Raw genomic sequence first — 25,965 nt, 5'->3', positions numbered from 1 at the left:
CACACATTAACTATCACTTTAAAAAAAAACATATACAGACACAGACACATATTTTGCTGTTACATACAGGCATTGCAAATAGCAAGTGACGCATAATTTCCTTCAAACAGCCTTAACTAGTCAATGGAAAAGCAGTGTCATTTGGAGCTTTGCGTAAGGACAAACTGTAGTAATATAGGCAGGAACGATAGCTCACCGCTCCTAGACTAATGCAACAAGAAACCGTTGTCAGTACAGTGCAGTTTGTGATATATTCAAGGAATTGGCTGAAAGTTTGTAGTTCTTACTTAGGGAGAAATTAATTTCTATAAGACTAAATACAGGTAGTGGGACGAACAACAGAACAGCTTTCTCAATCTGGCTGCCTGGGGTATTTATTAATGCAATCAAATAAATACCCTTCAAAAAGATGTCCCAAAATGCAGGCTTTAAATTTTAATCACATTCTATAAAGCTTTCCCAAATGCTGATATGCATGAGTTATTAGTTGTTTTGGCTGGTTTCAACAGATAGATGAAGCCCAAAGGATGATCGGAGGTCTGGATCAAAGCCCGAAGGTTGATTGGAAGTCTAGTTGAGGACTGACAGCCAGAGCATTGGACTGTGAAACTCTGCAGGTTTACTGGGAAATAGAGTCACAGTGTCTGCAATTCCATTACTCTACCTGAGGCTGGAATCCGAAGAAGATGGCCAGTCCTGTGGTTAGAGGGCTGAATAGGTGTTTGGTTTGATGAATTACTCTCATTGCAATTTGCAGCCTGTAATTTCCCCTTAAGTATTGTACTTTCAAACTGTCTTGAAGAACTAGCAATTCCACTACCTTCTGAAGGACTCAGAGGACTTAACACTCAAGCATGCAGGCATGGCACCTTTATGTGGATGAAGGAACATTGCCAAGGCTATTAGAGAGTGAGGAGTGGAGGACAGCAAGCTAGACTGAAATGCAGAGGAAGGAAACATCATCTACCCAGCATCTTGTTAGCAATGTACAATCACCAGAGAACAAGACTGAGGACCTAAGGGCAAGAATGCTGTATTGGAGGGAAATGAGAAATTGCTGTGTACTGCATTTCATGGAGGCTTGGCTCACTCCGAATATGCTAGATACATCGGTAAGACCTGACAGCTCCTCAATACACATATTTGACCAGACTGCTGATTCGGAGAAGGCAAAAGGTGATGGTCTGTGTTAAATGGTGGTTGTGGAGTTCAGACATGGTCTTGTCGCACTGCTGTTTCCCTCACCTGCAGCATTAGCGATTAGGTGGCAGTTTCACTTACCAAGAAAGTTCTCCTTAATGATCCTGACCGTTGTTTATCCACTCCCAAAGGCTGACTTCATGCAGACACTTGAGGTATTGAATGCTGCCATCAGCAAGCAAGATACAGCCTAGTCCAACGCCTTTCAAATCATTGTCGGGGACTTCAGCTGGGCTTGTTTGAATAAATCTCTGCCCAATTATCATTAACAAATAATCTGCAGCACCAGAGGTCCCAACACACTTGACTACTGCTTTATTATGATTAAGAATGCCTACTGTTCCATGCCCAGACTGTATTTTGGGAAATCTGATTACTTGGCTGTCTTTCTCCTACCTGTTATAGGCAGAGGCTAAAGAGCAAAGCTCCAGCGATAAGGAGGAATAAAGAGGTGGTTGTGTGAGGCAGAGAGCAGCTACAGAATTGTTTTAAGTTCATGGAGTGGCCCACATTCAAGGAGTCAATAGAGGATTTGAATAAAAATACCACAGTTGTCACAGACTTTATAAAGACAGTGGTAGATGAGTGCGTCCCCACAAAGTCCTTCAGAGTCTTCTCCAACTCTGGATGAACCATGAGATCCACAATCTGCTGAGGGTCAGTGGCATTCAAGTCTGGTGACCAAGTAAGATACAAGCGAACCAGATATGATCTCCAGAAGCCATCTCATGTGTGAAGTGACAATTTTGGACCAAACTTGAATTACGGAAGGATCCTAGACAGCTGTTGCAGGATTTACATGTTATCACCTCCTACGAAGTTAAACCAAGCAACATATGTGACAACAAGGTTTTGCTCCCAGATGAGTTCAATGCCTTCTGTGCTCGGTTTAACTGTCAAAACATGGAAAAACCCTCATGAACTCCCAGAGCCTCTGATGACCCTATGATTTTAGTCTCTGAAGCTGACGTGAGAGCATCCTTCAGGAGGGTGAATCCATGGAAAGCATCCAGATCAGACTGGGTACCTGGCTGAGTATTAAAGACCTGTGCTGATCAACAGGCTGGAGTGTTCACTGATATCTTTAAACTCTTGCTTTGGTAGTCTGAGATACACACCTGCTTCAAGCAAACTTCTGTTATATCGGTGCCTATGAAGAACATGGTAACCTGCCTCAATGACTAGTAGCACTTATGTGCACTGTTATGAAGTGCTTTGAGAGGTTGGTGCTGAAACATACCAACTCCTGTTTGAGAAACGGCTTGGATCCACTCCGATTTGCCGACCATCACAACAGGTCCACAGCAGATGCCATTTTGTTAGCTCTTCATTCAAACCTGGAGCATCTGGACAGTGAAGATGTCTTACATCAGGATGCTCTTCATCAATTATGATTCCGCATTCAATACTATCACTCCCTCAGAACAAATGAATAAACATCTAGATCCTGTCCTCAATACCTCCTTGTGCAATTGGATCCTCGATTTCCTCACTTTCAGACCCCAGAGAGTTTCGATTGGTATAAGCTTCTCCTCCACAATCCCCATCAGCACAGCTGCACCACAGAATTATGTGCTTAGCCCCCTGCTCTACTTGCTTATCACTGTGATGCCAAGCACAGCTCTAATAACACATTTAAATTTGCTGTCACTGGCCGACTCAAAGGTGGTGACGAATCATCATACAAGAGGGAGATCGAAATTCCAGCTGAGTGCTGCTACAATAACAACCACAAACAGATTATTGACTTCAGGTGGAGGTAGTCAAAGGTCCACGTGCTCTCATCAGGGGATCAGAGGAGGAAATGGTGAGCAACTTTAAATTCCTCAGTGTTATCATTTCAGAGGATCTGTCCTGGGTCCAGAACGTTAGTGCCATTATGAAGAAAGCATGGCAGTGCCTCTACTTCCTTACAAGTTTGCGAAGATTTGGTATGGTATCTAATCCTTTGACAAACTTCAAAGGATGTGTGGTCGGAAGCATATTGATTGGTTGCATCACAGTCTGCTGTGGAAACACCAATGCCCAGGAAATGAAAAGCCTACTAAAGTAGTAGATACAGCTCAGTCCATCATGGGTAAAGCCGACCCACTTTGAAGTTTGGTAGGAAGGAACAGTGCTTGTTTTGATGTTGTTGCTTTGTTGTGTTCTGTTTTGTTCTGCTGTGCACAGTGGACATGTTATGCTGGTGCTGGAATATGTGGTAACAATTGCAGGCACCCCCCCCCCGCCAGGATATCCTTCAGTGTGTTGGTTAACACAAATGACGAACTTCACTGAATGTTTCAATATACATGTGATAAAAACATGAAAATCTGAATCTGAAATCTGAATTTAAATGCTATTATTTCTTCACCTAACATGTACCTTTTGTAATTATCAAAATAGCACCAATCAGCTGCACGGGCACCAAGCCGGCAGTAAAGGAGAAGAAAGTTTAATTACAGTTTGCTCACACCAGCTGGAAAGGAGCATAGGAAGAGTGTCAGGTTAAATTCTGCAGCCTGCACTACTTGTGGCTGTGGGGTTTTACCTTAAAGCAAGACCTCTCACATGCTTAATCACAACAGTTCTGACAAGGCCCACAGTCAAGTCACAGAGAAAGCGTGAACTGATCATTCACCATCAGATGTTGGCAAATGCACTGCAGTCATCAGAGTGACGGGTTATTCTCTCAGAGTTGTATGTCAAGGAGTTATTGGCAGACTGAACCTTCGGATATAGACTACATTGAGTTTAACTTGTAGTAGGGCGAGATATAAAGAAAGTGAAGGGTATGCTAGTGACAGCCTTTACATAGAGATTACCACCGTATGCCTCACCAGCTGCTCTATGGTGAACTGGAGACTGGAAAGAGACCTCAAGGTTGTACACGCAAGCGCTACAAAGACGCTGTGAAGGAAACCCTATGTTACTGTGACATCCAGCCAGGGGATCTAGAAGCTGCAGCTGCTGACAGAACCCGCTGGTGAGCCCTACACTAGTTTTGAAGACGGGTGCTGCCAAAAACTGATGGAAAACCGTGAGCGGCGTCACAGAACAGCAGCCACATTTATTCCAACAACGGACTTCCAGTGCCCCCAATGTGTTAGACTCTGCACTTCCAGACTGGGACTGCAGAGCCACCTCCGTGTCCACAGAAGAACTGCACAACAGCCTGTCTTCCTAGAATCCGAAGGACTACCAATCACTGTTATATCTCAACCTCAAATAAAGACATTTCAATACAGAATAAAGAATTATGGTTTGCTATCATTTACAAATAGGATCACTAGTCTGCACAGTGGTGGCAATCAAAATCAATTTACCTGTTTATATTAATAAATAGAATAGGGAAGACTGCGGTTTATACAAGAGTGATCATTGTCAAAGATTTGCAGCTTAACTTGCTTTCCAAAGAAAACAGTGACAACACATAAAGAAACTGCATATCTGCTCTGCAATATGCATTGTACTTACATACCACAGTGTACGTTGTTACATTCTCCTAAACAATGCTAGATTAAGTAAGGAATGCAATAATGATAGTCATAAAATAGTGCATGCTAGATATGCTAACAGCTGAACATCTAATAATTTGCACTGAATTTTCCTACAATCCAGAAAAATATTACAGTTATTGAGAGTCAAACATGGACAAGATAATGCCACATCTGTCCATGGTGGACATATTTGGAATTGTTAATGGCTCTCAATTTCATTAGTAAACATGGTCAACAATGTTATAGAAAATGTTATTGAGAAGCTAATAAAGTTGAAATAATGAAAATTTAACTCTTTCGTCATTTTAAGTAACATGAAGTTCAAACCAAGGGGACAGCATGGGCAAAATTGGAGAGATTCAGATCAAGAACAAATGTTTGTAACTGAGCTTACAGGAGATTTGGCAAATCAAAATTTAACAATTCTATTGCAGATATGTCCCTTGAGGTCCTCTTTATTTCATTTATGGATTGGACATAAACTTTTTACCTGCACCTTTGATTTTTTCCTGCTATTGTAGAAGTAGAAACGCTACAGTTTCACATCTCCTGCCCATGATTCACTGAATATTATGGATAGCATATCAAAGATCAGGAGAAAAATATTTTTGCTGAACAGCAGCAGTGAAGTAGAAAATCTTAGTGGAGGCGGAGTTAAGATGGCATTAAACTGCGATTTCTTTGCTTGCATCTTCGGAAACAGCTCGATTTCCATCTTTAATATCTTTATTTTTCCCTCTCAGGGTTCTTTTGAAGATCCTGACCTGGAGTTACACGCAGACTTCAGTTCTTTGCGGACCCGTTCTTGGGGCTTCAGGATCGGCCGTTGTTGTTCGGCATGCTAAGGGTTCGGCCTGAGAGTCGCCCTAGTGTTTGGAAGATCCTGGAGCTCTGGAGACGGGCGGATCGAGGGTCGGTGTCATGGCAGGAGACTCATGTGTCGTCAGGGAGGCCGGAAAATCTTTTGCTGTGGGCCTGAAGACCTGAGATCTTTGCGATCTTCAGGCACAGGGCTTGTAAAAAGTGACGGAACGAACTTTCTAACATTGTAAACCAGTGGGTTGTTGTTATGTCTCCCACTCGCTGTGAAAATGGGGGACACCTCCCTCTCCCGTATTAGGGAGAGAGAGAACCTGTGGCTTGTCGAATGCCGGATGAAATGCGATAGTCTTTGGGGTAACCACAAGGTCTATGTCTTTGCTATTGCCCAGCTCATGCTTGTGCTCAGTAGGCAGTGCGCTTTTTTGCCGGGAGCGGGAGGGGGTATCATTGCCTTGCTACCCCTACGCACGGGAGGGGGGAGCTGGGGGGGACTTTGGGGTTCTCATGTTTAACTGTCGTTCATTCTTTGGGGCACTTCTCTGTTTTCGTGGATGTTTTGCAAAGAAAAAGTAATTCAGGATGTATATTGTATACATTTCTCTGACATTAAATTGGACCTTTGAAAATCTAAATTGTTGTTTAAATGGAGGTACTGCATAACAGATACTGAATTTCTGTCCTCTGACATTACCAGTCATCATGGTCTGAACATTTTATTGCAAAGTGAAATATTTTCACAGAATCCACAATTAAAATTGATCTAAAACATGGACAATTTAATTACTACATCTGTTCACAGTAATCCAAAGCAGATTTGAATTGTTAATGTCCCTCAATTTCATTAGCATTAATGGTCAACAATGTTAGAAATCACTAAATAGATTTGGGTCCTCTGCTTGAATCAGAATCAGTTTTATTATCAGAGTCTTATATGAAATTTGCTGTTTTGTGACAGTACACTGCAGTGCAAAGACATAATATTACCATAAATTACAAAATAAGTGGAAAAGTGCAAAGGAAAAAATACACATAAAGTACTGGGGAACTCAACACCAGTTTTCAATGCTATAGTACCATATTGAGGCTTCCAGACTACTTTACAACAATTAGTATGCATTTTATCTATAAATATGTGATAGATCAATGGTATGACCCTTGACTAAGTAGAACTTACCTGCATTACTTAAAGTAGTTCATTCTACCTGAGTCACTTCCAGGAATTAGAGCAGTGAAGATTCCAACAGTATAATCATTTTTTCCTTCAGAGCAATTTCTTGCTTTTTAATCTAAACTATTAACATCCTCAATAGTCAAAGTAGTTTGCCAGCATTTATGATACCATTATAATGCAGTGAATGCCAGATAATGTAACTAGCAACAGCATGTACCTACCGGGTCTGTGAGCTCAGGCAAACTGGCCCTGTATGTAAGGGGACGGCAGTCCCTTGTGTTATTGACCAGTTCACATGGAAGGAACTTTGGGCCAAGATCATCTCCATCCAATACATCGACTGTTAGCGTTGTTGTGCTGGTTCTTCTGTTCCGTGGATTTGGAGCTCGGTCCTGTGAGTCAAATGAGATAAAGATTTGAATGTGTTACTTAGATTAGGACAAAACGTATGTCACTGAAACAAGGCAATGGGACAATTGACCTGTGTTGTTGTTTACCTTTACACGGTCTTCCCCCTCAAGTAACTATCAGTATGATCTACTTGATTCACCATCTTGCATTTGTCTGACATGTTCCTGTTATCTTCCTCAATTATTGCTAGTGAAAGCACATTCTGAACTGGCATATGTTACATTTCAAAATACTTATTATCACTGAGTACTTCTGCAGCAAAATGGCTTTGGAGTTATGCTAGAATGATTATCATTAGCATCCACTTTCAATGCATACAAAACTGATGGCAATATTTGGAGTATGCACAAGTGTAGTCAAAGAGATAAATCCAGCAGTAGCTGTCAGTGAGTCAGTGCTCCTCCACAGACTGAACTGTTTTCTAACTCTTTCAGTATAATTTGCAGTAATCTGAGAATTGAGAATATTAAGAACTGTTCTTACAATAGAGAAACCTTGGGAGTAGTCCACTTAATTGCAAAAATTTTGTATGTAATTACTACTCAAACTCTGGCTAGTTCTTAAAAAAAATGAGAATATGAGGATTGCAATTTCCTCAGAAAAATATTTTTTATTTTGTATTTTTAAAGTTCTTTGTTTCATCTGATCACAAATATAAAAGTAAAATTTATATATGTTAAATATAAATTAAATAAAATATAAGAAACATGGTTAGATGCTCACCTTAACTTAGGAAAAACATTTCAAGAGAAAAATTATGTTTTTTCCTTCCTGGTTTGAAATCCGTGGGAAATCACCTGTGAGAAATTGGCTGCTGATCTAAGCTGATGACAGCACTCTTTCTGGAAGTCAGGAAGAGCCATGAATTGATGCCCAATGGTTGGAAGAGGGAAGACCAAATTATGAAGGTTGTTGTAGCTCTGCTACAGTTAATAAGCCACACATACTGTATGTGTTCAACACTCTCCAAAAAAATCTCTGCTGACACCTTATAGATGTGTGATACTTTGCTCAGCTAGCTAGTGTAGCTCCAAATATCTTTGTCAATTGTGTTAATTCTGACCTACTTCTTCTTCATGCTGTGAGATGTAGTTAAAGCAAGAATAAAAACTCATTATTAATTAAATCAACCAAACTAAAGTGAAACAAATCAAAATTTTATCTTCTATAATTGCCATGATAATCACTATCAACTAAACCTGCTGTATCTTTTATCCTTGTTCCTTTAGAGGTAACCCTTGAGTTGTTTCAGTTCGTTGTGTAAATTAGTCTTTTCTCTTCCCAAATATCCATTCACAAAATCCTTTAACTATATCAGTAATCGACTTAGGAATGCTAAACCTCTAATCTAACTTTTGGCCAGAATCTGATGTTTGTCACCCACTTCAAGCCCCGAAAGATTCATAATTTAACTTGGACTTAGTGGCAATCATGTAACATTAAAAGCAATCCAAAGAGTATGACGTTTTGCTCTGAGCAAGCTGAACACAGAGCCTTTATCAATTTTTCCTCTATCTCACCCAGCTGCCAAAGGAAAAGTATTCTGGGCCTAATAACAACTGTCCAATTTGCAAAGTTCAAAGTAAATTTATAGTCAAAGTATGTATATGTCACCATACCCTACCCTGAGATTCATTTCCTTGCAGGCTATCACAGTGTAACAAAGAAAAACAATAGAATCAATGAAAATCTCCACACAAATTCTGGCAAACAACCAATGTGCAAATGCAAAAAAATCAAACATAACTAAGTAAGTAATATTGAGGACATGAGTCCTTGAAAATGAGGGTTGTAGACCCAGATTAGTATTGAAATGAGTGAAGATATCTGCACTGATTCAGGATCCTAATTGTTGAAGGGTGATAACTGTTTCTGAACTTGCGGGTGTGGGACCTAAGGGCCCTGTACCTCCTTCCTGATGCCAGCAGCAAGAAGAGAACATGGCATGAATGGTGAGAGTCCTTGGTAATGCATGCTGCTTTCCTGTAGCAGTGCTTCTTCCGAGATGGACTGGGCTGTATCCATCAGTTTTTGTACGCTTTTCCTTTCCTGGGCATTGGCGTCTCCATATCAGGCTGTGATACAACCAGGCTGATCTCAATATGCATATTGATAGCCAAGCCAAAGACTGACACACCCTTTAATAATATCTACAGATAGTTTCAGAACAGCTAGGAGCCTGAAATGAGCATGGTAGGTTTTGACATACACACCAAAAACTATCTCAAGAGCTAATAGATCAGAATTTTGGAAGTGAAACAAGGAAAAGGAGATTTGGAAGAAGAGTGGGTACAGGGGTTTTATGATTATTGCCACCATAAACTAGCTAAATCTAATGGCCTGGTTCTGTGTTATAATTTCTATGCAATCTGCCCGAGCTTGTTAGGAAATAGGCAGAATAAAAATTCTGCATTGACTAAAAGAACCAATGGGCCCATATCTGTTTTAGAGTACTCTACAGCTCTATAACAACAATGAGTTGCAATCATTTCAAATTATGCCTCAAAATTAGCACTAGCTGTGTACCCCATTTAACATATGATACTTGTTCTCTTTCTCAGTGTTATTCTTAGGAGCAACAATGATAAATCTATTTCTCCATTTAAAGATTTATGAACCAGACCAATTCTCTGCAGAACAATATCAAATTTGTAAGAAAAGCAGAGGGTTGTTGTGTTGCCCTTAAGGCATTTATTTGACTGGTTGGGTCTACACTTTAAATAATTTGTTTGTAACTATTTTCTAGTTAAAGTTAAAGGTTGATAATTAAGTTACAGTATAACAAAGGTAAATTCATTGTCTATGATATATCGCGCCATGTGATAATGTCACCTGCAGTTTCGCTGCATCTTATGTGTAACTTTCGATTTGGAGAAGGTGTGAAGGCGGGTGCCATGCGTACAGCATGATTGTGAAGAGCTCCATGTCTACCCATGAAGAAACATTATAGAAGCAACACCGTAAGTTCATAAGAAAGTATTTGAAGTAAAAATATTAATGCGGTTTCTGTTAAGGGAAGTGGCGCGGGTGTCGGCTTTTCAATTTCAAACACGGGGCGGGCTCGGGCCCGGCGGCGGTTTGACGGGACCCCCCCTCTCGATTCCTACTCAGGGCGGCTGGAGACACTCGCTAAAAGAAGAGCATGCGTGTGGTCTCCAGAATGGAACAGACGCTGTATATGTTTGTATTTTTTTATCAACAGTTTTCACCATACGATATTAATGTGGAAGAGTGAACAGAAAATGGTTAACCTTACTACGACTCTATCTTCATTGGCTCCAGTTTAACTTGATGTTTAGTCAGAGTTTCAACACACTGCATGAGAACACTACAGTGAAAAGGTGAAATCATTAGATGTTTCGACAAGTGGTACGATAGCTTCGCGATCAAGCATCCAGTCGCTTGCGCTCAGCGCCGAGAGCAGTAGGACATCGACAAGTGTGGCTGCCCTCGCAAGAGCTAAAGCAGAAGCCGCCAAGGTGCAAGCGTCATACGCTAACCAAGAAGCAAAACTGAAAATGGAAAAAGCTGCCAGAGAAGCGGAAAACCAGAAGAAAAATGCTGCCAGAGAAGCGGAAAACCAGAAAGAAAAGGCAAGGATAGATACAGAGTTAGAAGTGCTGACGCTACAACTAGAAGCCGATGTGGCCGCGGTGGAAGCACAAGTGTTGGAAAATGCTGAAGAAATGCACGTTCTAGACGAAGCAGGAAAATCTATGTCAGAAAGGGCCAAATTGGAACGCACCAGCGAATATGTCCAATCTCAAATTGACCTGCAGATTCATTCTCCCTCTCCATACTTGCCTGTTGGTGTCCCATCTCATGTGAAATCACAGGGAAGCTTCGTTGCATCGCGTCCACCTGGGGAAGACAAACTCAGGTATGAAAGGGCTGACTGCAAATACTTCCCGACACCAAACATACCAGATCCGGCGAGATCAGAGACAAAGGCTGAAGTCAGAACATCAAATCCCATCATGAACATACACACTCAGTCATATGTTCCCCAACATATTCCCCCAGCTAGCATGCCACCTGCAGCTGAACACTTGGCACAATATTTAGCACGACGAGACCTCGTCAATTCAGGACTACCAGTTTGACGATAAGCCTGAAAATTATCGTGCGTGGTACTCCTCACTCACCAGTGCCACCGGCGGAGTCCAGCTCACAGCAACCTAAGAGTTGGACCTTATGATTAAATGGCTGGGGAAGGAATCAAGTGAATCAAGTGTACGTCAACAACCCCAAGCTAGCCTTATACAAAGCATGGGAGAGACTTCGGGACTGCTAGGCGGCCCCTGAAATTATTGAGAAGGTGCTATTTCAACGGCTGGACAATTTTCCTAGGGTGTCAGCTAAGGACCACACTAAATTACGAGAACTCGGAGATTTACTCATGGAGATTCAAGGTGCTAAAGAAGACGGCTATTTAACTGGCCTGTTGTATCTGGATACCTCACGCGGAGTTGGACCAATTGTGGACAAGCTTCCATTTGGGCTGCAGGAAAGATGGGTGTCTATTGGCTCAGAGTACAAGGAAGAGAACGGTGGTCGAATCCCTCCCTTTGAGTATTTTAGTAGGTTTGCGTGCAAGGAGGCGAAGAGGTGAAACACCCTAGCTTCATGAATCAGAGCAGCACCACAACTCACACCAACCCAGTCAAACCCATTTTGAACAATTTTGTCATCAAGAAACCCATCTCAGTGCATAAAACCGAAGTCTCCGCAATCAACGATGACCCTAGCGAGAATTGTCCATTGCAAAACAAACTCCACCCCCTCAAAAAATGCAGAATGTTTCGAAACAAACCCTTTGACGAAAAGAAGGCCCTTCTCGAGGAAATAAAAATATGTTTTAAGTGCTGTTCCTCTACCTCCCACCTCACTAAAGAGTGTATGTTCCCCGTAAAGTGCTCAGAATGTAACAGCACTAATCACGATGGGGCCATGCATCCCGGCCCGTCACCACAAACTGCCAAGGCTCCTCCACTCCCACAAGAGGATGGCGGGGAGGGAGAGGATCACTCTGCTACAACTATTGTCAGCTCAAGCTGCACAGGTCAGTCGAGCCGTTCGTGCTCAAAGATCTGCCGCACTAAGGTATACCCTAAGGGAGCCAAAGACAAGGTCATCAAGGCCTATGTAATTCTGGACGACCAGAGCAACCACTCACTAGTGAGACCAGAGTTCTTCGAGTTGTTCAGCGTAAAGGGTAATCCATTCCCATACTACCTCAGAACTTGCTCTGGCATTGCAGAAACATATGGTACAAAGGCAGAAGGCTTCCAGCTCGAGTCGCTGGATGGCAAAGTCGTCATCAGTCTCCCTCCACTCTTAGAGTGCAATGAGATCTTAAATATCTGATCCGCAACTCCGACGCCAAGCACAGTGTTACACCAGCCCCATCTCCACTACATCGCCAAGCACATCCCAGAACTGGATCTGGAAGCAGAAATACTCCTGCTACTTGGAAGAGATGTTCTTAGGGTGCACAAAGTCAGGCAGCAGGCCAATGGACCACACAACGCCCCCTTCGCCCAACGGCTGGATCTGGGCTGGGTGGTGATAGGAGAGGTGTGCCCTAGCAAAGTACACAAACCGACAGTTAACATGCTCAAGACTAACGTGCTAGAGAGAGGCCGCCATTCAATTTCTCAGCCCTCCACAAATGTTGCGTGTATCAAGGAAGCACAACAAAGGACCGAGCATAGTAAAGCAACTGAGAAGACACTGGGACAGTCAGTCCTTGCTCAAACTAAGCATGATAATAATCTTGCTCCATCAGTGGAAGACGCCATCTTCTTAAAAATAATGGACACAAAGGTCTTTAGAGACGAAGCGAACAACTGGGTCACCCCACTACCGTTCAGAGAACCATGCCAGCGCTTGCCAAACAACAAAGAGCAGGCAGTCAGCCAGTTCACATCTTTACAACGAACCCTGAAAAGGAAACCTGAGACCAGTTACAGAGGTTGTTCTACTTCTACCTCAAGACTGATCTGGAGACTAAAGTTCTATACCATGTTTATAGTGATCTTAGAAAGGTCAGGCGGGGAGTGTGTTGCCCTTAAGGCATTTATTTGACTTTGTTGGGCCTACGCTTTAAATAATTTGTTTGTAACTATTTTCTAGTTAAAGTTAAAGGTTGATAATTAAGTTATAGTATTACAAAGGTAAATTCATTGTCTATGGTATATCGTGGCATATGATGACGTCACCTGCGGTTTCGCTGCGTCTTGTGTGTAACTTCCAGTTTGGAGAAGGTGAGAAGGCGGGTGCCATGCGTGCAGCATGATTGTGAAGAGCTCCATGTCTACCCACGAAGAAACATTATAGAAGAAACGCCGTAAGTTTATAAGAAAGTATTTGAAGTAAAAATATTAATGCGGTTTCTGTTAAGGGAAGTGGCGTGCGTGTCGGCTTTTCGATTTAGAATGCGGGGCGGGCTCAGGCCCAGCGGTGGTTTGATGGGACCCCCCTCGCTTCCTACTCGGGGCGGGTGGAGACACTCGCTAAAAGAAGAGCGCACGCATGGTCTCCAGAATGAAACATATATGTTTGTATTTTTTTATCAACAGTTTTCACCATACGATGTTAATGTGGAAGATTGAACAGTAAATGGTTAACCTTACTACGACTCTGTCTTCATTGGCTCCGGTTTAACTTGGTGTTTCGTCAGAGTTTCAACACACTGCACCAGAACACTACAGTTGTTCTCTTAATCCATTGTTTGATCAGGGCTTGCATGGTCATATTCTGTAGAATGTCTAATTCAACATTGGAAGCAAGTGAGTTCAGTATTCCTGCTCACTGAGGTGTGACTGAGAGCCTTCCATATTTTTTGAAGGATGATCAAACCAGGAAGGTTTTATTGTTCAATCAGAAATTAGATTTTATTCCAAAATATGGTTCCATACCGTGCCTATCCCCAGTGCTGCTGCAATATTGGGAGATGCAAGGGTTAAACGGTGCACCTGTCTTAAGGCGACTCAGGAAGCCAGTCACATTTCTCATAGCAGGACAGGCATTTGGTCAGCAGCTCCTATATGGCATAAAACTAGTTTTTTCTCAGGGGATGGACTAATGCCTTGAAAATTAGGCAATCCCTCATCGGTGCAATGAACAGCTTTGACTATTGTGACAAAATACATCTTCGCCATGGCAGGTTGTTTGATTTTATGACACTTTCAGACATTGGAGCAGAATTAGGCAATTCAGTTCTTAATAATAAAACAAAAATTCCTGGAATTTGGAAGGCAAAGGGTGAATTGTTTGATGTTTTCAAGAAATTAACCAGAACTAACAGCATAAAAATAAAAAAGAACTATTTTAATGAATGAGGGAGTCTGGCAGCAAAGGAGCACATGGCTTAACTATGAGAACTGACCTTTTAGTGGGTGATATCAGGAAATTCTTTTTACATGCAGTGAGTGTGTGGTAGAAACTTAAAATTCACTTATGCAGTTAGCAATTGTTTATATTTAAGTGTGAAACTGGCAGAGTTTAGCTGACCAAAAACATTGAGGGATATGAGGAAAAGTTGAGTTTATTGAGTTAAATCACAGATTGTACACAATCTTACTTATTAGTAGAATTAACTCAAAAGACTAAATGCCATTTTCCTGTTATTTTAAACATAATGTTAATTCAGATTTGGAGGAATGGATTTTTAACGTCTTAAATGCAAAGTGAAACAATCTCTTCAGAACTCCCATTTCCAATTTTAACAGAGGCAGAACAAAATAACAATCTACTCATGGAAACAGGTCTGATCATTCAAACATGATAATGTCTCTGCCTACTATCATCTTCACAAGTGTTATATTTTTAACGACAGTTGACTAGTTTCTCGCAAGTTGAAAAACACAATGACAGACAGAAGCGCTAAACCTTGAGAAAGATGAACGTTTCTACAATACCGTTTGTGGTGCAGAAAGAGGAAGGTTGATCCACAGGAAATCCTTACCATCAGTCAATCCCAGCAATCTATCGCTTCCTCACATGAACACCCTCTGTACCATACCCTCAATTCTAAACACTCCTAACCTCTTCTGCGTTGAGGATTGCCTCAAATCCATCTCAGTACATCCATCTGGTTTTGCAATTTTTAAAGCAGCCAATAAGTCCTTCTGTCCAAAAGGCCTCAATCAAAATATCAGCCAGCCTGTCTGTATGTGGGAACCTCATGACAAAATCATAGAATGACAGTTTGAAACACTTGCAGCTTACATAATATTGGACATTCTCCCTTTAAGAATTGCAGCACACAAGAAAATGTTCTTGTACATTGTGACTATCATTACCTTGCAGAGACTTTGAGACCTTTTACCTCTGTAGACAAACCCACTGTGAGAAAGGAGATGCAGGACACTGCAGATGCTGAAAAATGGAGCAAGAAAGAAACAAAACGCTGGAGGAACTCAGCAAGTCAACCAGCATTAGTGAAGTGAAATAAGAGAGATGCGCCACTCCTTTCCCCTCCCATATACCCAGACCTCCTCCCTTATCTGGTTCCATGCTCCAGCTTTTAACATTCTCAGCCTTGCTGCCTCCACGAATCACCCAACCTCACTCTATTTCCACCTTCTCCTCTTCCATCTGCCTATCAATTGCCAGCTGCCACTTCATCCCTTCCTCCCCACCTTTTTATACTGGCTACCTTCCCTCTATCTTTCAGTCCAGATGAAGCATCTCAGCCTGAAACGTCAACTGTCTATTTCCCTCTACAGATGCCGCCCAACCCGCTGAGTTTTTCGAACACTTTGTTTTTTTGCTCCACTGTAAGAAATGCTGCTTTGCACAATTAATGCCCTTTAATGAATATATTTCCAACTGTATGCCAGTAGACAAATGAGAGAAAGAAACTGTGACATGGTGACAGAAGTGTTGGCTGATGAAGCAATGAAATTTAGACTTCAGGGCTTGAGACCATATATTTAATGGTAGGTGCGAGATCTCCCATTCTTTGCTATATATGGGTGTGTCCCAAGAGATAGCAATACTGTGATTCAGTTAAGAGAGAGTGCATAATGATTAACAATGCCAGAGCAGCAGTAATTTCAGACAGTTAACCTGCTAAAAGAATGGAGCAACAGAGAAATAGTTTGTAGTCTGGATGTGTGGGATAAACTGGAACCGACAAATGTTACTCTATTTTACTGGTCAAATGGTGAAAAACCTGTACTGTACCATATTGCTGTCAAATGTGTCCCTGGGAGAATGCATTAGGTTCCAACACATTGTAATCTGTTGAAAAATTGAATAGTTATCTGGTATCGGATCTTTATAGAAAATCAAAAAATGGGAAGAACATTTTAATACTTCTTAATGAAGCAAATATTGTGAGCAGATAATTGCAGTTTTGCAGACTTGAAGGATTCAATCAACAGATTCCCTGGGAGGGTGGTTTAAACCAAGGGAACAGCTACAACATAAGGCCAGGTTAACTTAAGCAAAGTATATTGATACATACAAAGCTTTGGAAACATGGTAGAGATGGATGACCAGGTGCTAAATATGCTGAGAAATAGGTATATAATGCAGTTCAATACATGGGTAAACAGCTGATATAGGAGGGAGAGTTTCAGGTTTATGGATTAGCTGCCCTCTACCAGGGCAGCTGGGATGTGTATAAACAAATTGGTGTGCATTTTAACTGTAGGAGAGTCAATATCCTCACTGGGAGGTTTCTACTATTTCTCAGGAAGGTTAAACTAGAGTGACGGGGAGATAGGGCCAACAGTAGCAGGGTAACAAGTGGCAGAGCTGAGGGCAACAAAAATGGTGTGATAAGACAGAAAGGAAGTACAGCGAGGGGCAGGCTGGTAAACATGATGGGACTGATGGGCTGAAATGTGTTTATTTCAATGTTAGGAGTAGTGTAGGTGAGGAGGATGTACTTAGGGCCTGGATCAGTACATAGAACTACGGCTTTATTGCTATTACAGAGATATGATGGTGTGTGGGACAGGACTGGCAGCTCAATGTCAATTTGTTGTTTTAAATGTAATGGGTGGTTATGAGAAAAGAGGTGGAGGGGTTGCATGACTGTTAAGGAAGAATGTGACCATAGTACTCAGAGAGAACACACTGGAGGGCTCATCCACAGATGCAATTTGGATGGAGTTCAGAAGTAGGATATTGGCAATTGAGCTGATGGAAGTATACTACAGGTCCCTCCAAAAGCCACTGAGGGATTGAGGAACAGATGTGTAGACCGATTATGGAAAGGTGCAGAGATAACAGGGTTGTCATAATGGGTGTGCTTAGGGGCAGACAACATGACTTTGTGCACAGAGGTCAGGCCTAACAAATTTGGTTGAGTTCTTTGAGGAGGTGACAAAGGCGCTTAATGAGGGTAAGGCAGCAGACATTACCCACATGGCTGTGAATAAGATACTTCTTAAGGTCCTTCAGGGAGGCTTGATTCAGAAGATAAAGATACATAGGATCCAGGGTGAATTTCAAGTTTGAATCCGGAACTGGCTTGCCTATAGAAGACATGAAAGGCCATTACTCTGTTTGGAGGCCTGTGACTAGTGGTGTTCTGCAAGGATTAGTGCTGGGCCATCTGTTGTTTGTGATATATATCAATGATTTGGGTGAAAATGTAGATGGGTAGATCAGCAAGTTTGCAGATGACACCAAGATTTGCGTACTTGTTCTGGTCATCCCACTGCAGAAAGAATATGAAGACTGTGGAAAATGTGCAGAAGAAGCTTACCAAGATGCAGCCAGGATTAGAGGGAATGAACTACAAGGAAAGGTTAGACAAACTTTGGTTGTTCCTCCTAGAGTGTCGGAGCTTGAGGGGAGATTTGATGGAGAATTTTAAAATTACAAGAGGCAGCGATAGGGTAGACAGACTTTTCTCCAGTGTAGAAATGCCAAACAACAGAGGATATACTTTTCAGGTTAGAGGGCAATATGAAAGACAAGTTTTTATTTTACTCAGAGACTAGACTGAGTTAACCGGGCAATAGTGGAAGCAGGCGGTTTGTTGGAGTTTATAAGGCTTTTATGTAGGTACATGAATGTGAAAGGAATGGAGGGATTTTGTTGATACACAGGAGGAAGCTGGCATCAAGATTAGTACAACCAAGATCGGTACAACATTCTGGACAAAATAGCTTGTCCATTTTTGTACTGTTCAATGTTTAATGAAACATTTTCCAAATAGAAATAGCCTAACAATGTGGATTAGAAATTAACTTCCATAAATGATTCACAATGAAGATCTGTGCAAAGCCAGGAAGCAGGTCAGGTACAGACTTCTTGTTGAACACAAGGTCCCCTGTTTGTCATTTATCAAGATACTTATCCTTTGTGCTTATTTTTCTGAAGAAGAAGTGTTAGTTGATCATGTTTCAATTACTTTTGAAGACCATAAACATGTCAAAAATGATCTGAGTCACAAATCTTAAAACGATTTCATTTCCAGGAGACATTTCCATATAAGTTTGGAAATGATATACTCTGGCTGACATTGACACAATAATTAATGTTGTTCCAAAACTTGTTTTTGAAATCTATAAAAAAGCCATATACATAAACTAGATTTCAAAGCGCAATTATTTCAAAATAAACGTGTCACTTAAATTGCCTGACGAAAATTATATGCACTTTATTTCAAGAATTCAGCCAACTGCAGTACTTACTTTCTGGTAAGAGAAATTGCATTATTTTCAAAGAGAAAATAACTGTCACTGCTTTACAGTTACATGCAAACTATGTTTGCTTAAACTCTGTGTACGGTTCTGATAGTTTCAGATAATCACTTAGTATTGGATGATCTGACAACATCAATTAAACTGCATCTAAAATATATACTGCATTATCAGTCTTATCAAACATCCAGCCTACTGGAGAGTATAAAATTGTCAAAATATAAATTATGCTAGTAAAGTTATTCAAATAATGTCTTACATTGGCTTGAACAATGACATAGTAACGTGTTTTTTCTTCATAATTTAGTCTTTTCCTTAAGACCACAGCTCCTGTTAATGAGAGTGGAATGTCAAATGTCCTGCCAGATTCCTACGAACACAAAAAGACAAGTTCTGGTTTAGACAGTACCCCTGTCAAATGTTATTCTCCATATTAACAGCACATTAGTTCAACCTTTTGCACCGAGATCCAAAATAACATCCCTTTGCTCCATAGCAGCTGAAAATTAAAATAGTATTTTTAATATAATTTTATTAATGGCTTACTTAATTTTAAAATGCAATATTTCATCAACATGGCATCGAAAGAATCTTGTTCATTAACTTTTGGCAGGGTTCGATTTAAAACTACATAGTAAAATGAGGCATTTGTCATACTTAGCAGGTCAGTTGTTTAAAATGCAGATTGATATTTAAAACCAGGGTTAGTTAACCTGCTACACCATGAAGACTTTCATGTTTGTTACTGCTCAACAAGAATTTCTGCTTAAAGCAACAAATAATTTGAAGTAAACTTTAGGCAAAGTCTAAAATAACATTGTTGAATTAATACATTTGACATTGGTACTTAAAAATATAACTACTATCATCTTGATAGTATCGTTTTGTTTGAGCTCATGAATAAAGGAAACTGCCAGGCTATGTGTAACACTCATCTTTGCCAATACATTTATTTTCTGGGATTCAATTTAGAAATATCATGAAAAAAATTGAAGAGTGAACACTTAACCAAAGCCAGATAAACGTTCCAAATGAACTCCAGAATTTCCTTTAGGTTTCTCATAAGCAACTACAGTAAGCACATTTATCCATCCATTCATGTTTTCTGCCACAGTCAAAATAGTCAAATAAGTAGAGAGAGAAAACCTTGGGAATTCCAGTCAATGGGTAAGTATACACATTCTCTCCTTCGTATGTCTTCTGTGCACATAGAAACATAGAAAAATAGAAAATAGGTGCAGGAGTAGGCCATTCGGCCCTTCGAGCCTGCACTGCCATTTATTATGATCATGGCTGATCATCCAACTCAGAACCCCGCCCCAGCCTTCCCTCCATACCCCCGACCCCTGTAGCCACAAGGGCCATATCTAACTCCCTCTTAAACATAGCCAATGAACTGGCCTCAACAGTTTCCTGTGGCAGAGAATTCCACAGATTCATCACTCTCTGTGTGAAGAAGTTTTTCCTAATCTCGGTCTTAAAAGGCTTCCCCTCTATCCTCAAACTGTGACCCCTCGTACTGGACTTCCCCAACATCGGGAACAATCTTCCTGCATCTAGCCTGTCCAATCCCTTTAGGATCTTATACGTTTCAATCAGATCCCCCCTCAATCTTCTAAATTCTAACGAGTACAAGCCCAGTTCATCCAGTCTTTCTTCATATGAAAGTCCTGCCATCCCAGGAATCAATCTGGTGAACCTTCTTTGTACTCCCTCTATGGCAAAGATGTCTTTCCTCAGATTAGGGGACCAAAACTGCACACAATACTCCAGGTGTGGTCTCACCAAGGCCTTGTACAACTGCAGTAGTACCTCCCTGCTCCTGTACTCGAATCCTCTCGCTATAAATGCCAGCATACCATTCGCCTTTTTCACCGCCTGCTGTACCTGCATGCCCACTTTCAATGACTGGTGTATAATGACACCCAGGTCTCGTTGCACCTCCCCTTTTCCTAATCGGCCACCATTCAGATAATAATCTGTTTTCCTATTTTTGCCACCAAAGTGGATAACTTCACATTTATCCACATTAAATTGCATCTGCCATGAGTTTGCCCACTCACCCAACCTATCCAAGTCACCCTGCATCCTCTTAGCATCCTCCTCACTGCTAACACTGCCACCCAGCTTCGTGTCATCCGCAAACTTGGAGATGCTGCATTTAATTCCCTCATCCAAGTCATTAATATATATTGTAAACAACTGGGGTCCCAGCACTGAGCCTTGCGGTACCCCACTAGTCACCGCCTGCCATTCTGAAAAGGTCCCGTTTATTCCCACTCTTTGCTTCCTGTCTGCTAACCAATTCTCCACCCACACAAATACCTTACCCCCAATACCGTGTGCTTTAAGTTTGCACACTAATCTCCTGTGTGGGACCTTGTCAAAAGCCTTTTGAAAATCCAAATATACCACATCCACTGGTTCTCCCCTATCCACTCTACTAGTTACATCCTCAAAAAATTCTATGAGATTCGTCAGACATGATTTTCCTTTCACAAATCCATGCTGACTTTGTCCGATCATTTCACCGCTTTCCAAATGTGCTGTTATCACATCCTTGATAACTGATTCCAGCAGTTTCCCCACCACCGACGTTAGGCTAACCGGTCTATAATTCCCCGGTTTCTCTCTCCCTCCTTTTTTAAAAAGTGGGGTTACATTAGCCACCCTCCAATCCTCAGGAACTAGTCGAGAATCTAACGAGTTTTGAAAAATTATCACTAATGCATCCACTATTTTACATACTTTACATACTATAGAATAGTATTTTTTTTAAAAAATGACAGAACCTTTTGGAGTCACAAGAAAGACTGCAGATACTAAAATAGAGTGTTACACAAAAATGCTGGAGGAATTCAGCAGATCAAGTAGATTGGAGATGAACAGTTAATGTGTCGAGCCAAGACCCTTTGTCAGGGCTGGAAAGAAAGAGAACCATAGTGAAATGATGGGGGAGCATGAGCTTGCAGGTGATATGTGAGTAAGTGGCGCAGTGAGGAAGCTGGAAGGTGATAAGATGAAGAGGCAAAATGCTGAAAAAGATGGAATCTTATAGAAGACAGAGGACCATGGAATAAAGAGCAGGAGGTGGAAAACCAGAGGGAGGAAACTTGGTGATGGTCAGTTCATGGAGGGGATGGGGGAGGGAAAAGGGAAGAGATAATACCACTAGAAGGATAAGGGAAAACAAAAGTGGGGAGTAGTGACAAAGTGGAGTGGTTGGTGATTACTGGAAGTAAGAGAAATCAAGGTTCAAGATTGTTTAAAGTCATTTACAGTACACAAGAATAAAGGAGAACAAAATAATTGTTATTCCAGTTTTGATGCAGCTTGAAAAAACACAATAAAATAAAGAACACAATATTAAAAAAAACATAATAAATATAAATACATAAGATAGCTCATATACATAGATTGATTGTATGTCCATAAAGTGATGCTGTATATAAAATAGTGGTGATGGGGGTTGAGGAGGGTGGGTCAGTGGGTGGAAGTATTGATCAGCCTTACAGCTTGGGGAAAGTAACTGTTTTTGAGTCCGGTAGTCCTGGAATGGATAGTATATAGCCTCCTTCCTGGTGGCACTGGGACAAACAGACCATGAGCAGGGTGGGTGGGTGGGTGGGATCCTTCATGATGTTTCTGACCCTCTTCCATACCATACAGTGTTAATGCTGTTAAGTTAGAGACTACCAAGATGGCATTGTTTTTCTTATCTGCATTTAGCCTCAACCTGGCAGTAGAGGAGGCCACATGCAGACATGTCAGTGTGGGAATGGGAGTGGAATCAAAAAAGTTGGCCACTGGAAGATCCTGAATGTGAGAACAGACACAGCAAAGATGCTCAACAGTGATTGATTCAGAAGCTTTTGGAGCATGTGATGAGGACAGTTATCACAGAAGTATGCAGCACAGAGAAAGGCCAATTGCTTCACCATGATTCCACCATCTCCTTTGAAATCTATTAAATAAATTATGCCCACTTCCTTCTCTGTACTTTTCTTGTAGCCTTGCAATAACTTCCCTTTTACTGTATAAGTTCTCTATTATATTTGTCAATAAATCTGTTTTCAACAGCTTTGCTAGCAGCATATTTTAGTCAATAACAACCTGGGGTGTAACAGATGAATAATCTCCCTTTTAATTCTTCCACTATTTCTTTGTGTTTTCTCATTGTTGGCCATGCCATCGTTGGAAGTAGTTTATCTACAGCAACTCTATTACAATATTTGATTTCAATCATCTTTATCACCTCTCTTCAACTTTCATTTCTCAAGAGAACAGTCTCAGCTTCATCACTCACATTGATGAATAAGATCAAATGTGGAATCTTCTGTTAACCATTCTTGATTTATTTATCTGAAGACTTCCTCCTTTGATCTGCCTACATCCTCTCCGCAGCATGGTGTCTAGGAATGGACACTATGTCCATGGTGAAGCTAATTAGTGACTTTATAAAGTAATTGCGGGATTATATGTTCACTGATCTAAATTGAGTTTCTAGAGATTGGTAAAATCAATTTATTTATTTGATTTCTTGTGAGTGTCTAAACCAGCAGGGCAGCATCTAGTAACGATGGTTCTGGACTGCTCCAGAGAGCTTTATGTTACAGTATTCCCTTTGGGGGGTAGAAGGGGGAACTCCACCATCTACCCCAGTTCATTCCCAGAAGCATTAACCTTGGCCCACAAGACATGCCCTCTGTTCAAGAAGTACACTCCATGCAGCTACTATGGACTCTTCACCAATAATTGGACATCAGTGGGTTATCACTTCCGTGTAAATTGCTTACCTAAATTGACTTAAACTCAAAAAAATCTGAAAAACCAAGTATTTTCAGTGTAAGCTGCACTTACCCTCAGCTGCATACATCCCTTCCCTTTAAGTGCCCTTTTCCCCTTCTCAGGAGAACATTGACATTCTCCCAAACAAAACCTTTGGTACAAATCCAGAACTTGACTTCATCATTTTAGGTCTCAGCACGAGCGCTTGTGATGGTATGTACCTTGCAGTGCTTGTGCACACGTCAATGAAGTCGACTTGATTTGACCATTTCCTACGAGGTATTTACCCACAAAGCTATTTTCAGCATAATATGTTAAAATCAGAAATAAAAACGGAAAGTGCTGGAAATAATCTACAGGCAATACAAAACCTGTGGGGCAAGAAAGAGTTGATACTTAAAAGCAATGAAGTTAGGACTTTTGTCCCCACATGAAAACAATAAACCCACCATACTGTACTTACTGGATCATTTGGATTATGTTGAATAACATATTCAATCTGTCCATTAGGGCCATCATCGATGTCAGTTGCTCCATTTATTCCGGAGAAACCAGTAAAAATGGTTGTCCCAACTGGTGTCAACTGCAGGTAAATCAAAAAAATAGTACACTACAATCCATCTGCTACAAAATATCCAAAGTACACCATCAAATATTAATGGACAGTATGAATGAAGTGTACCTGAATGGTTCAAGAACCCACGGAACACTATTAAATGTGCCTGAACCTATATGTAAAGCATACCTTCAAGTCATTCAGGATCTGGCACAACTATATTGGAATTGAATTCAAACCATTTACTAAGTGATTGAAGCATTCCAAGAGGGGGTAGTGAAGGCTTCAAGCTCACGTCCATCTCTTAGGAAAGAGAGGAAAAGCATCCAAAGCTGAATTTCTTGGAGGATAAATATGCGATTATAATGTGACAGAACGGGAGTTGACGACAACTGTAAGCAACAACATGGAAAAATAATGCTAAACAAAGAAATCATAAATTCCACCATGGACAATCCCAAGACCAGCTGCAAAAGGAGGAGGGTGGGCATGGTGTTAGAAGTTCCATCATGTAAAAACTCAGAGCTACAGAAACACCAACAGAAGCTCCAAAGATCTCATTCTTGGAACAGGAAGGATCTTCACCCAGTTTACCCAGTACTGGGGCAGCCTATGCCCCAGTAGGGGTGATTGTCTTAAGAAAAGAAGAAAGGAAAGAAATCATAGGAGTGGATTTCAAAAAAGGAAATCATGCGACTAACACAAATTAGAACCTAAAAATATAAATATGAAGAAATAAATATGAAAAGGAACATCAACATAGTCAGGCCCAAGATGAAGATCACTTAGTGGTAGAGAGGGTAAGCAAGGTACTAGTGAGCCAATAGCATGTTTTCGTTGGAAGAATTATCACCCTTGAATGAAGAAAGGATGCAGCAGCAAAATTAAATATGGTCAAATTAAATATTTAGAATGAAAACAATCCTTAGCAGAGTTTTATTAGTGTGAGTGAGATATCCCTAGGCTGCAGGGGGTGGAAGGGGTGGCAAAGGCAAAAATTGAGAAGCCTTCAGCCTAAGTCTTCTAATCCTCCTTAGATGAATGGTTGGTATGAGAAGACTGGAGAATCGAAAATGTTACATTACTGGGTAGTATACAACCAGCAGCTTTAGAACCAGCTTCACAATGGCTGGAGCACAGACGGTAGGGACAATGAGCTAACTGCAAAATCTGCTTAGAAATATAGAAAGTAAACATTACTAATTTACTGCTAAGGTACTTTGTTGCAGAACTTATCCAATCACAATGTCAAGGCCTCACAGACCGTAACAGTCAATGTACGGGCTGACCTAAAAGAGCCTTGATAACAAAATTGTTGAAAAACTTTTTAACAGCTGGTTCAGTTACACTCGCAGCTTGTTAAGAACTCTGAATAATTCAGGAACATTTCAAATCATTCAAAATACAAGATTGGAAGAAAAAAATTAACAAAAAAGTAGAAAATGCTAGGATAACCTTTCTTTGAGATCCACCAATGTGTAACCTGATTAGGGTGCATCAATAGAAAAAATTGGAATTGCTATGCTTTTTGTGGTAGAATTTCTCTAAGTTTTTCCCAATTAAAATAATTTTTTTGAGAAATGATACAAAAGCAAAATTGAATATGCCTACTCCAAAGATTAAAAATTAGCTTTGTTTGTCACATGTGTATTGAAACATAGAGTGAAATGCGTCGGTTACATCAAACCAAATCAGCAGGGATTGTGCTGAGCAGCCTGCAAGTTTCGCCATGCTTCCAATGCCAACATAGCATGTGCACAACCTACTATGCTAAACCCTTACAGGTTTGGAATGTGGAAGGAAACCAGAATATCCGGAAGAAGTCTACAGGAAGAACATCCATGCTCCTTAGAAGCAGCAGCAAGA

At 40.9% G+C, this 25,965-nt stretch overlaps 1 protein-coding gene across 1 annotated transcript in view; it reads right to left on the bottom strand.

Moving 5' to 3' along the window:
• Positions 1–25,965, bottom strand: part of pcdh15b (protocadherin-related 15b) — a 785,155-nt gene that overhangs the window by 579,982 nt on the left and 179,208 nt on the right. The window contains exons 5-7 of the mRNA XM_063072091.1: positions 24,007–24,126; positions 19,015–19,125; positions 6,897–7,067 (exon numbers count right to left, since the gene is read on the bottom strand). Of these exons, the coding sequence (XP_062928161.1) occupies positions 6,897–7,067; positions 19,015–19,125; positions 24,007–24,126 (402 nt within the window). The remainder of the gene's footprint in view (positions 1–6,896; positions 7,068–19,014; positions 19,126–24,006; positions 24,127–25,965) is intronic.

The sequence above is a fragment of the Mobula hypostoma genome, chromosome 19 (genome assembly GCF_963921235.1).
Source record: "Mobula hypostoma chromosome 19, sMobHyp1.1, whole genome shotgun sequence".
Lineage (NCBI taxonomy): Eukaryota > Metazoa > Chordata > Chondrichthyes > Myliobatiformes > Myliobatidae > Mobula > Mobula hypostoma.
The sequence above is the reverse complement of the archived record's forward strand: the minus strand, read 5'-3'. Positions and strand labels throughout refer to the sequence as shown.